Source organism: Zingiber officinale, chromosome 6A (assembly GCF_018446385.1).
Source record: "Zingiber officinale cultivar Zhangliang chromosome 6A, Zo_v1.1, whole genome shotgun sequence".
Lineage (NCBI taxonomy): Eukaryota > Viridiplantae > Streptophyta > Magnoliopsida > Zingiberales > Zingiberaceae > Zingiber > Zingiber officinale.
In genome coordinates, this window is record NC_055997.1 from 68,059,928 (window position 1) to 68,072,004 (window position 12,077).

At 36.1% G+C, this 12,077-nt stretch overlaps 2 protein-coding genes across 4 annotated transcripts; both read left to right on the plus strand.

Annotated features, from left to right (window-relative positions):
- The first annotated feature begins 2,504 nt into the window (after positions 1–2,504).
- On the plus strand, positions 2,505–8,389 carry LOC121996486 (protein DJ-1 homolog C-like). Of its 3 annotated transcripts, XM_042550476.1 has the most exons (8): positions 2,505–2,910; positions 3,508–3,657; positions 3,732–3,911; positions 4,514–4,591; positions 6,786–6,986; positions 7,506–7,643; positions 7,719–7,821; positions 7,960–8,389. In XM_042550476.1, the coding sequence occupies exons 1-8, from the start codon at positions 2,554–2,556 to the stop codon at positions 7,986–7,988; spliced, it is 1,236 nt and encodes a 411-aa protein (XP_042406410.1). In that variant the 5' UTR covers positions 2,505–2,553; the 3' UTR covers positions 7,989–8,389. The 3 variants fall into 3 exon arrangements, with proteins under 3 accessions (XP_042406410.1, XP_042406409.1, XP_042406411.1); XM_042550475.1 differs by having other exon boundaries at positions 2,516–2,910; positions 7,719–8,387; XM_042550477.1 differs by having other exon boundaries at positions 2,771–2,910; positions 3,501–3,657; positions 7,719–8,388.
- A 2,158-nt stretch (positions 8,390–10,547) lies between these two features.
- LOC121996487 (sterol carrier protein 2-like) lies at positions 10,548–11,549 on the plus strand. The gene is made up of 4 exons (XM_042550478.1): positions 10,548–10,837; positions 10,915–10,975; positions 11,083–11,182; positions 11,269–11,549. Exons 1-4 carry the CDS (start codon positions 10,715–10,717, stop codon positions 11,348–11,350), a joined length of 366 nt encoding a protein of 121 aa, XP_042406412.1. The 5' UTR covers positions 10,548–10,714; the 3' UTR covers positions 11,351–11,549.
- The last annotated feature ends 528 nt before the right edge of the window (positions 11,550–12,077 follow it).

Genomic DNA, 12,077 nt, shown 5'->3' on the forward strand with positions numbered 1-12,077 from the left:
CCTCAGCACTTCTTGAGGGTGCCTCTAGCTTCGCGGCGCGCACTCATCAGGCTTTGCACCCGAGGCGCCTCCAAGCTCCATGGAGGGCGTCTCGGGTACTGTTCATCCGAGGTAAAGCTTGCTCCTTTGTCCCTGCAAGATATGTTAGTGCCAAAAATACCCTGCAACACAAAGTTAGAACATAATAATGAATATAAAAAGATGTTTGACAGTCACTGGACTATCCAGTTCTGACTTCGAATTTTCAACCGGAAACCCTAGGTCGAACCGATGCCTACTGTTCCCTCAGCGGGGAATGCGTCCTCACCTACTCCACTCAGGAGAGTATACTTGTTGCCAGTCTGGTCCTCCAGACCGACTGGACTTTTGCTCGACGCCCAAATCTTTTGGTCTTCATGCTGGACGCCCGCTCCACGACCCGTCCAGACTTCCACCTGGTTCGCAACACCAGGACTTTCCACCTAGGGTTACCCCTTAGGACTTTTGCTCGAAGCCCTGGACTCACCAAGTCTTTCCACCTAAGGTTACCATCCCCTAAGACTTAGGGTTACCACCTCCTAAGATTTTCTGCCTGCCTAACCACAATTAGGACTTTTGCCTAAGATACCTTAGGACTTTTCTTGCAAACTCGTTCAAGCATTTTTAGATAACAAAACAACTTAACTTTGAACCCTTTGACATAATCAAAACACAGGTTCGATCGTCGGATGCTTCCCGCACCAACATACTCTTCCGCAGCACCTCCTCCCTCGGATGCACCGAGTTTGTCGACTCTCTTCCCGTGTCATTCTTCTCGCTAGCTGCGTCTTCCGCTTGATTTCTTGTGTTCCTAAGCTTCTGTACACTTAGACATAAGGGTTAAAAACTAATCGAACTTAATCTGACTTGGTTAATCATATCAAAACTAGCTTAGGGTACTAACAAATTATTGCTGCACTTTCCAATAGATCAAGAAGTAATCTAAAGTAAACAAGAGATCAAGCAAGAAAGATTTTTGTTTGTATTATGTATTTACTTTTTACTTTTATTGTATTCTTGTTGTGATATTTTATGAGACTTTTTTTATCTCTGAATTATTTTTTAGAATGAATAAATTTTATAATGGATGAGATCACGAACAGAGTTAGTCATCTTAAATAGATAAATACCAAATAAAATCAATAAATTAACGATTACTTTAAATTTCCACAGTAATTAAGCATCTATGTAATCAGAGCTAATCATCATTCTCTAATTTCGGAAGTGTCCTAACATATTGCTAGTACGTATTTTCTCGATTATGACGTCTCTGACCTCATAAATTCCTTGATTTAATGACATACTTGAATATGAGGCTGATTCCTTGACATGCGCAATGACTTTAATATTGACACAAAAACATAATGATTAAAATTAATTAATTTGTCAAGTCACTTAGTTGCTTTCATACGAGTTAAAATATAGTTGAATATAACAACTACGAGTTATAGCATCCCCTTTGATAACAACTACGAGTTATAGCATCCCCTTTGATGATATAAAGTATTAACATCATAAAATCCGATCAAATCGAAATAAATATTATTCAACTACGAGTTATAGCATCCCCTTTGATGATATAAAGTATTAACATCATAAAATCTAATATTTAAATTCCGATCAAATCGAAATAAATATTTTTTTATATGTTAGTCAGTATTTTAAAAATTAATAATTGTTCATAATTATCTTTTTCATATTGATTCTGATAAAATTGATAACCTATCTCAACATAATTATGAGTAAGAGCAATTACTTCTTACTTTAACATTAGCTTTCATTATAATTCATCTATCACTAAGACAATATAATGATACCTATTATTTACCAACTATATAGAAAATAATAAAATTATAAATAAAAGATTAATTTTACTTAATAATATAATTGTATTCGTAGCAATTTCCTTTATAATATAATTGTCTCTGAACTGTTATTAACAATCTCTCATGACATCAAAATCAATTATTCAGTATCTCACACCATGCATCCAACATGCTATTCAAGTCCGGGAATTAGTTTCTCATGGCATTGTGAAAATTTTCTATTAACTATTAAAATAAATCAAAAAGTATACATAATAGTTAGTTCAGAAGTATAGTATTTTTTGATTGAGCTTTTATTTAAAAAAAAAATCTAACAAATATTATAAGTAGAAATTGAAGGGTAAATATTTTAATGATAATTTAAATATTCTATTATAACATTATAGTCCGGGACCCAGGACAATAATGTTCTCTGAGCAAACAGTATGCTTGAGAATATTTGTATTATTTTGTCGGAGAACATTATAGTCCGGGACCCTGGGCGTCCTTTTTTCTCCCAAAATATAAATGATATAATATGACAATAAAATACACAGAAGACGTGATACAATTTAAAAGTCTCATCAAACCCAATAAAAATTAGACCGAAGTATTTGCAAGCCGTACGGCTATTTGGGTTTAACCGAAGCGGAAGAGGCCATGTTCACCCGGAGCCCAACTCGGTCGAATCGAACTAGATAAACCCACGAAACCGGCTTCTGTAATCCCAATGGCTGCCATGGGGTTCTCACCGTTCGACTACGCGTCTCTCTCCGTTCGAGCGCAGCGGCCGGCGGTGAACTCTAAGCGTCCTGCAGCAGCTAGGGCATCGTCCTCCCTCAATACGGCGCCCACTTCTGCTCCCCTCCCTTCTCTCAAGAAGAAGGTCCTTGTCCCTATTGGGATGGGCACGGAGGAGATGGAAGCTGTCATCTTGGTGGACGTCCTCCGCCGGGCTGGTGCTGAAGTTTTCATGGCTTCTGTAGAGACGGAATTGATGGTGGAGGCCTCCTCGGGGACCAATCTGGTGGCAGACGTTTGCATTGATGAGTGCGCTGATGAGGTGTTCGATCTCGTCGCACTGCCGGTTAGTGTGGTTTCAGTCGCAAGTTTTCATTTTTCAATCTTACCGCTCAGCATACTTGCTGAATAATATATAATTTGATTTTTCTAATAAGTGGTTTTTATATAAAGGTCATTCAATGTTAACCTGCTTGTGGATGATATCTGAATGCTAGACGTATAACCAAGTTAACTTCACTAAGTCTTCAGCTATTTTTGTAGCTGCAACTTGTCAAAGAATGTAATAATAAATAATGGTTGTATTGAGGATTTCAATTTCCCACAAGTGATCGGGACCTTGATTATCACTAAATCATCTAGAAAGCTTATCACTATGATTTATTGTTTCTATTATGATTATCTGAAATGTGGGATGGATGAGTAGCACAAACTCAACTGGTATTGTTTTCCTGAATTTTGACTTCCAATAAATCTCCTGTAAAAGCCAGGCAACGTATCTAATTGTGGCAACATATTGTTTGGTACCATATAACTTTTGCAGAGTTCATCTTAGATTTAATCTAATTATTGATCCAGTTTTAGTCTTCTTTTCTCACAAACAATGTATTTTATATTTTTATAAATTGCACTAACCTGAAGTACCACCACAACAAGTTCTTAGGGAGGAATGCCAGGCTCAGTCCGCTTAAGAGATTGTGAAGTTCTTCGTAGGATAACAGTGAGACAGGCAGAGGAGAAAAGGTTATATGGTGCCATATGTGCTGCTCCTGCTGTTGCTTTGATGCACTGGGGTCTTCATAAGAGAAAGCAGGTGACTTTTAATTAACTTTTGCCTCGTAAAATAAAATAATACTATCCTAATTATCTATTGATTTGCATTGCGAGGTCACTTGCCATCCAGCTTTTATGGATAAGCTTCCTACCTTTCGGGCTGTGAAATCCAACATCCTAGTCTCTGGAGAGCTCACTACAAGTCGTGGTCCTGGCACATCCTTTGAATTTGCCCTATCATTTGTTGAACAGCTCTTTGGTCATGATGTGGCTGTAGGTCTTGGAGGTAGGCTGGTAAGGCATCTGTCATGGCCTGTCATTCTCTCTTTAAGTCAACTACATTCAATTTGTACTTAAAACAATCTTCCTCTTCCTCGTCAGGGCCAAATGTGGGTCGCTTTCATGTAGTCATACAAACTAGAAAGGACCTTGACTAGTTCTAGCAAAATGGATTCAAATACTTTGGTTAATTGATAGATAGTACACATTCAATGATGTTGTGCAAGGAGATTTATAGTTAATGGCTGTGACATACACCTAAACCTATGAAATTGAAGGCTACTTGGCATAAATAAAATCTCTTTCCTGAATTTGGGCTACTGTTAATATTTATTTATTTATTGTTTGGAATTATGTGTTTTCTATCTTCTTCTTCTTTTTTTTTTTTTTTTTTTTTTTGCTTTAGGCACTTATTTCCCAAGTGGATAAACATCATTACTAGTGGATAGTGTCTGCTGGTGATTCTGTTGATCATAAATTTCTCCCAGGAATTTAATGAAGTAATGAACTTATGCTGTATAAACTCTTTGCTGTTCAAATCTTTAATGCTTTAAAATGAACATATATATTAAGCATGTGTTCTATATCATGTTTATGCTTTACCCTTGTATGTGCAGTTGCTTCCAACTCATTGTTGCCAAGAACGAAAGAAAGAATTCAATAATGTTGACTGGTCCCTTGAACATACTCCAAATGTAAGAAGCTGCAGGCCACTCTCTAATCTATATACTGTTACTTTGTACCCTTTTTTACATTATTGTTATTTATCTCTTGGTGACACATACTTTTTTTTTAAAAAAAAATCTTTACATAAGGTGGATCCGCCACCTCAGCGGCCCCACTAGAGCCGGCCCTATGGGTATGGAAAGAGATAAATTCATATACATGGACGGGAGGTGCATGGTGGGATGAATTTCAGGTCGTGAGTTCTTGCGAGATTTGATCCCTGGCTGTTACACCAAAAATGCCATGCACCCGCCGTTTACGCTATGCCCCGGGGGCTTTTTTAAATCTTTACATGGATTGATGGCAAGAGGATATATTTATCTCCTCAATTTGAGTTATTCTGGATGTGATATTGTTGACCAAAACATGAGCTGTCAGATCTTGTTTTGGGTTTCTTTCATTATTTTTTTCCTGCACCTATTACTGCTTTGATTTGTGATCTTTCTTCTCCTGACACTACTATACATAATGGATTTTTTTTTTGTTTAGCTATGTTTCCTTTTGAAACATTCATGTCATCTTTGATTTTGTCCCTATACCTATCATACTGTGATGTTCCCAAGGTCGAAGCACCATTGTATCCCTTTGTACATTTTACATGTTCATTTAATGCACAACATTTGTCAAATTTTAACATCCTAAAATTTTAGCAGCAACCTAGACCATTCCTACAAAGGAAGGAAACAATTAGGAAGTAAAACCTAGAGGAAAAACACATAGAAAAAGAATTGTAAAATATATTTCATCCAACTATTTCCTTGAGAGCGAGGGAAACTTAAATTTTGAAATTTTATTTATCAAAAAGATAATAAAAACATTAATGGGAGAAAATTGGAAATAAACATTTTGATTTTTTTTTAAATTCATATTTGAGTTTTACTACATGTGAAAATGTGTTTTTCATCCAAATTGGACAAAAATAATATAGAGAAAATTAGGGTAAGGTTTCCCATTTCTCCTCCGCTTTCTGCTAAAGGAAACTGAAGATTGAGAAAATTCTCTCTCACCACATTCTTTTTCTAGTTTCTTTTCCTCATAGAAAACACACTCTAAAAGGAATTTAAGAGGTTCATGTGTGAGATGGAATGAGAATTACAAGACTTGCTTGTATGATTGATTTTTATTTTTTACTTGTTGCAATTTTTTTTAGAAAGAGGAAAAAAACTGCAATAGGAAACAAGGGATTATTTCAATCAGCTAACATTTTTGTGAAAGAATGTTAACTATTACTTTCCAATTCTGCACACGGACCTCAGTAGCATAAAACATACATGCTCAGCACATTTATGTGCTGATTTATTAGAAGCATGGCTTTTAACTAAATTCTATCCCAAGCAAAAGCAATAAATTAGTGACTTTTCATAGTATTCAGTAGAGTCATTTACTATGGTGCTGTTGTGAGTGATTTGCAATCCATATTTCGGAAAATTATACAAGCAATTGTAAGATACTCTCGCATGCTGCTTCCATGTTTGTCCGGTGAATTCCATTGAGCTAGCTGAGTCCAATGTGTTAAATGAGTATAATTTTGTAATTACGAATACTGGTGGAGTTCATATACATTTTTTTCTGCTTGGATATTATGCTACATTTGATTAGAGATCATTTTTTATCTATCCCAAAGCCAAAAGCTTAATCCATTAGCTATGCTTCTATTTTTTGATTGCCTAACTATGGCCAAGGAGAAACAATGGCAATGGATTATTTGTTTCCCCATTTTGAATAGTTTGTATCCATTTCTATGGAGTTGAGAGAATATATATGGTATAGTCTTCCTTCTGTTTGCTTCCGCATGAATTTATGTCCTTGGCTGTAAATTTGAGTAATTGAGTCTAGTCTATTCAGAGAGAATATTTTGTTGATGCTGAACAAACATGGGACTCGATACATAGTGTGAGTTTTTCTTAGATTAAGCATCATAACTTGAGCTATTGGTATACCTTTGACTGTATCAATCTTAAGTTAAGATGAGTGTCATGGCATCATAACTTAAACATATCACGTGAGTATACTAGCAATCATCAGAAATTCTCTCTGTTTCTTATGTGTTTAGATGATATCACTTAATGCCAACGTAGGTAAATGTGTTATCCGATGCCATCAGTCATCAATGTGAGTATCCTTTCATGTCTATGGAATTATTTATTTTTTGTTATAATGTAGGTTCTTATTCCAATTGCTAACGGCTCAGAAGAAATGGAGGTTGTAATGCTGGTGGATATCTTGAGGCGAGCAAAGGTGAATGTTACAGTTGCCTCAGTTGAAAAATCCAAACGGATAATTGGTTCTCAAAACATAAAACTAATGGCGGACTTATCAATTACGGATTCTTCGAAGCCAATATATGATCTTATCATTCTTCCTGTACGTCCAAGTTTACTACTATCTTTTCTTTGCCTTAAACATTTTGTTTAGATTATTATGAACTGCTTTTTGTCTTAATCATGATCACATCAACCTACTCCTTACCACTGGTTTTAGACTGCATATTCTACCTGAATAATTCTGATGGGCTATTATAGCTAAAATGTTTACAAGATAAGCGAAGGGTAGAAGCTTTATGTTGTCTGTGGCGATAAAGATATTGAACTTGAAAGTGCAATGTATATACTCTGTACACAGAGCTATCGAGAGGAATAGAATATTTTTGCAAATGCTTTGCTTACAGTTTCTAGTAAGACAGTTGGATAACATTTATGGTTCGAAAATTTGTATAATGAGAATAGTGCTTCTATGCTTGTTAGGAGACTTGCAGTTTATTGTTCAAGCTCTGTGACAACAGTTATTCGATGTTGTAGTTTAGGTTTGAGCACATCCTTTTTGGGTACTGAAATGTCTCTTGTTGGATTCTTTATAAGCTAATCCTTTTCCCTTTATTTTAAGGGAGGAACTGCTGGAGTTGAGCGATTTCAGAAGTCTAGAATCCTGAAGAAATTACTACAGGAACAAATGAAAGCAGGAAGAATATATGGTGGCATCTGCTCATCTCCAATAATACTACATAACCAAGGCTTGCTGAAGGTCATCGTCTGATTGCAATACTAAGATCTTCCAAGTCTCTAATGCAACCGAGTTAACTTGGTATTTTCTTTACAGGATAAACTTGCTACAGCTCATCCTGCTGCCATTGCGAAGTTAACTGGCAATGTCACTGAAAATAGCGGAGTGGTAATAGATGGGAAGGTCATTACTGGAAAAGGTCTGTGTACCGTAATCGATTTTTCTTTGGCCATTATAAGCAAGTTATTTGGAAATGGACGGGCAAGAAGTGTAGCTGAAGGGATTGTGTTCAAGTACTCAGGGTCCTGAGAGCCAAAACCTTCCTAAATACTTGCAGATGTTGATAAGAAGATTACATTAGCATAGAACAAGGACACAAATTCGAGATGCATTTGGATATCAAAGCACATGATGGTGTATGAGTCAGTTTGGAGCTGTGTACCATCATGACCAGATGATTCGTTCACTCTCGAAAGGACTGCAACTGTTTGGTGCTTCCCTGAGTCAATTCACGGTTCATTCCTACGATCGATCGTTGTTCTTCATGTTTGATAATGACCAGATTGAACTTGCACAACAGATTAGACTGGAAATCTATTCTGTAGAGGTTTGATCACGTTGTGCTCTTGTAGCCTTGTTGCATCTATGGCTTGAGAACTTGTGCGAGGAGCTGTGACTGGTCAATTTTAGCACACCTTTTTTTTTTTTTTGTGATTAATGGTTAGTAATTTTAATTTGTGTTTTCTCCTCCTTTGGAATAAAGTTAACATGTTCATGAGAAATTGTATTTTCTTATATTGGTAATTTCTTAATTTATATGCTCATTGATTAATATATAATTAGTTGAATTTTATATTGTATCATTCAGTTTAATAAAAAAATTATATATGGTAAACATAAAGTCAATTACATATTTTAAAATATAATTTTATTAACTGAACTCTTTAGAGAATTATATTTTATGATATAAATGTTATTAATGTTGTTTGAAACAAATTATTTCTAGACAACATATGAAGGATGAAGGATGAAGGATGAAGGATGAAACTAGAATGTAGACCCTAGGTAAGAAAAACATTACGAAGATAATTTCAAAGATGAAGGATGAAACTTTAGACACTTGAAAGTGATTGAAAACAAACTTGGTATTAACAACTCTTGAAAAAAGTTTGCTAGAGCAAGTTAGGTTAACCTACTAAACATCCTTAGTCGGCCAAACCAACAATTTTGACAATTAAAACTTGAGGTTTGAACATACCTAGCCTCTTGCTTAGTTCGAAAAAGAATTTAATCATCCAAGCTTCATTGCTAGGTTGGTCCACCACCCTGTAGTCTTTGTTTTGCCTCCTCGTAATTTATCTATCTATATTTTATCATGGGGCCAATGACATTAAATCATTTGAGATGAATGATATTATCTTTTACTCTCATAGATTGGTCTACCGGGACTCAATAACAATATATTTCATCTAGTTGATCTTACAACCTTGTAAATCACCCTAAACCTATCAGACAAACCTAAGGTTTAGCCAAGTCCCTCTAAGGTTCCATACATCATAGAAAAAGTTACCTAAATACAAACTCTATCAGAAAACTAGATTAAATCTATTACAATCATTTTGCTAAAAAAAACTCAAAAATACAAAATGCAACGATAAGTTTAATATATCTTTTTTTGAGTCCCAAGACTCAATAGATGAATCAAGTTAAGCAATTAACTTTGATAAAATAAATTTATACATGTAAACAACACTTCATCAAGTTAACTTTTATGAGTGATATATCTGACTGAGGTGATGGTTAAAATAAGAAAAAGCTAAAGATATTAGCTATTTTAATGATACATCCAAGCTGTCCGTAGGGGCCGATCAACGGGAGTACCCGTCGAGGCATCTCACACGGACAAATCTCCTATCTCGACTTAGTCGAGTGGTCAATCAGCCATCCTTCCCAATGAACAGATAAGGTTTCGCTTGACCTATCGCCCATCCGATCGGATCCAGGAGCTGATCGAACATATAACTTCATGATAAAATGATGGGTCAAGTGAAAAACGATCAGCTAACCGCATCCCATAAAGTCGAACTGGTGATCCACCGTCTGAGTGGCTGCCAGTTGGTTCAACGTGGGCACCATACCGTACTCTTTTAAAAGTTTGTGCCATCGACAATAGAGAATGTCTTGCAAGTAAATGATACTTTAGATGCTTCTAGCTTGTCACATCATTGAGATTTGCGTGCTCCTTTAAGGAAAGTGTCAGAGATACTTTTTGACTTATTTTTTCTTAGAAAAGCTGTGGAAAGCGTGTATATACTTTGGAATGCATGTATAGGTGTTACAGTAACACTATAAAAGGGAGTCTCCATTTATAGACGGAGGTATGCAATGCTCCATTATTTCACAGAGTACTGACTTGAGCATCGGAGGACCAGCACTACCACTTCTTGTGTTTCAAGACAGCACCGAGTCTTCATCCAGTCAATCACAGAGTCACGTTCTCGACTAACCATTTTCTCAACTTTCGGACAAGATCAATGAGTATAATGTAATAATAAAAAAATACTACGAGAATAAATAAGAACAGAGTTCAAATTAAAATGGGAACAATTTGGGAGATCAATTTTTTTAGTAGGTATAAATTATATTTTAGAGTAAAAACTATCTATCTTAATATTTAGATTATATATAAAAAAAATGACCTTTCAAATATTCTGGTGGGATGAACCAACATTAATTATCTTAATTCGTCCTTAAATTGTGTTATGAGGAGATGGTCCATATTTAACGGATTAAGCCCGGTCCAATAGCCCCCACCTGCGTGTTATGAGATTGTATTATTGGCAGTAAAAAATAAAAATTGAGATAACAAATGGACATTTTATATACAGTAAATTGCAGGAATGCCAGCCCATGGGACAATGAGATTGTATTATTGGTGACAGGTGAGACATGCCAAACGGGAAGAGCATCATTTACTCTCAAATTAACTGCTTGTCGTAAATAACGATCCGCCCCAACAAAAATCTCACATTGATCCACCGCGACGGAGAAGGCAGGTAGAAGAGCAATCGGAGATTGAGGAAGATACGGCGATGTCGACCTCGCTCAAGTCCGCGGCTCTTCTAGAGCAGATGAAGGTCCATCTCGCCACCGACGCTGGAAAGCAGATCTCCAGCAAGATAAGCCTCGTCTACCAGCTCAACATCGCCCCAAAGGTCCTTCTTTTCCATTCTGGTTCCCATTTTCCCCAAACCCTAAAAAAAATCCTATTCCTTTCTCCTTCGCTCTGCAGAAGATTGGAGTGGATGAGGAGATCTACGTTGTCGATCTCAAGCAAGGAACGGTCACCGAAGGTCTCTCCTTTCCCTATTTCCCATCGATTTCGTCGTTGATGTATCATTCTAAAATTTGTTGCTGTTTTTTTTTTTTTTTCCAATCTCCCTTTTTAACAACGAGTTAGGCCCGTATGATGGGAAGCCAGATGCTACCTTTTCCTTTACGGATAACGATTTCCTGTCAATTGCGACAGGGAAGATGAACCCGCAGATTGCATTCATCAGGTAATGCTCCGCCTTAAATTTATGTAAAGAAAAAGTTTTGGGGGGTTTGATTACGGATTTTTTTTCTCTCTCTTGAATTATTACAGAGGAGCGATGAAGATTAAGGGAAGTATAAGTGCAGCTCAAAAGTTCACACCTGATATCTTCCCCAAACCATCAAAACTTTAAACCGAAGCCTGGTGATGCTCCCTTTAGTGCAAACTAATGTATGCTCATCGTTCTGCCTGTTCTAGTCTTTATAAAATAAAAGATACAGGAAATCAAAATCAGCTAAAGGTTTGAGTTGCATCATTTCACTGAACAAATCATACTCTTGTTATTTGTAGACATTGTTTTCCTAAATGAAATAATTATTGTGTTGAGGTAAGCTTATTCCTAGTTATTTATTTGTTTGTTCAGAAATTACTTCGCCAGTCTTTACCAGCTTCCAAGGCCTATTTCTACCTCTATTGAGTTTCTTGGATTGTAAATGTCATATGATATGATATTGTTGTTTACATCACACATTTGCTGCAGAACTTACCATCCAACATCAGCCATTTTACCAAATCACACCCTTTGTATTTGATCTGTTGATCAAATCGCACACTATTTATTTTATACCAAATTGCATCCCCATCATAAATTTTCCCATATTGTGTCCTTAATTTTCAAGCCCTCCCAGAATGAAAATGAAAACCGATTTACAAATTAGTTTGTCAATCAATTAACACTTGGATTTTGGAGGTAACTTAAACACCAAGGATAATATCTGAAAATTTTATTGCCATTCAAAAACCACAATAGTGGAGCATGATTTGATCAAAGCCAAACACAACGGGTATCTCGTTTGGTACAACACCCTTCTACATTTGTTTTTTTTCCCATAGTTTTTGCATACCTTTACTTGAGATTA

Bases quoted from the DNA above. Each gene is read 5' to 3' on its own strand.
- LOC121996486 (XM_042550475.1), top strand. From the start codon at position 2,554: ATGGCTGCCATGGGGTTCTCACCGTTCGACTACGCGTCTCTCTCCGTT. The intron at 4,592-6,785 runs GTAAGAAGCTGC...GTTATAATGTAG, and splicing joins CCCTTGAACATACTCCAAAT to GTTCTTATTCCAATTGCTAA. The intron at 7,644-7,718 runs GTCATCGTCTGA...TTTTCTTTACAG, and splicing joins ATAACCAAGGCTTGCTGAAG to GATAAACTTGCTACAGCTCA.
- LOC121996487 (XM_042550478.1), top strand. From the start codon at position 10,715: ATGTCGACCTCGCTCAAGTCCGCGGCTCTTCTAGAGCAGATGAAGGTC. The intron at 10,838-10,914 runs GTCCTTCTTTTC...TTCGCTCTGCAG, and splicing joins AGCTCAACATCGCCCCAAAG to AAGATTGGAGTGGATGAGGA. The intron at 11,183-11,268 runs GTAATGCTCCGC...GAATTATTACAG, and splicing joins CCGCAGATTGCATTCATCAG to AGGAGCGATGAAGATTAAGG.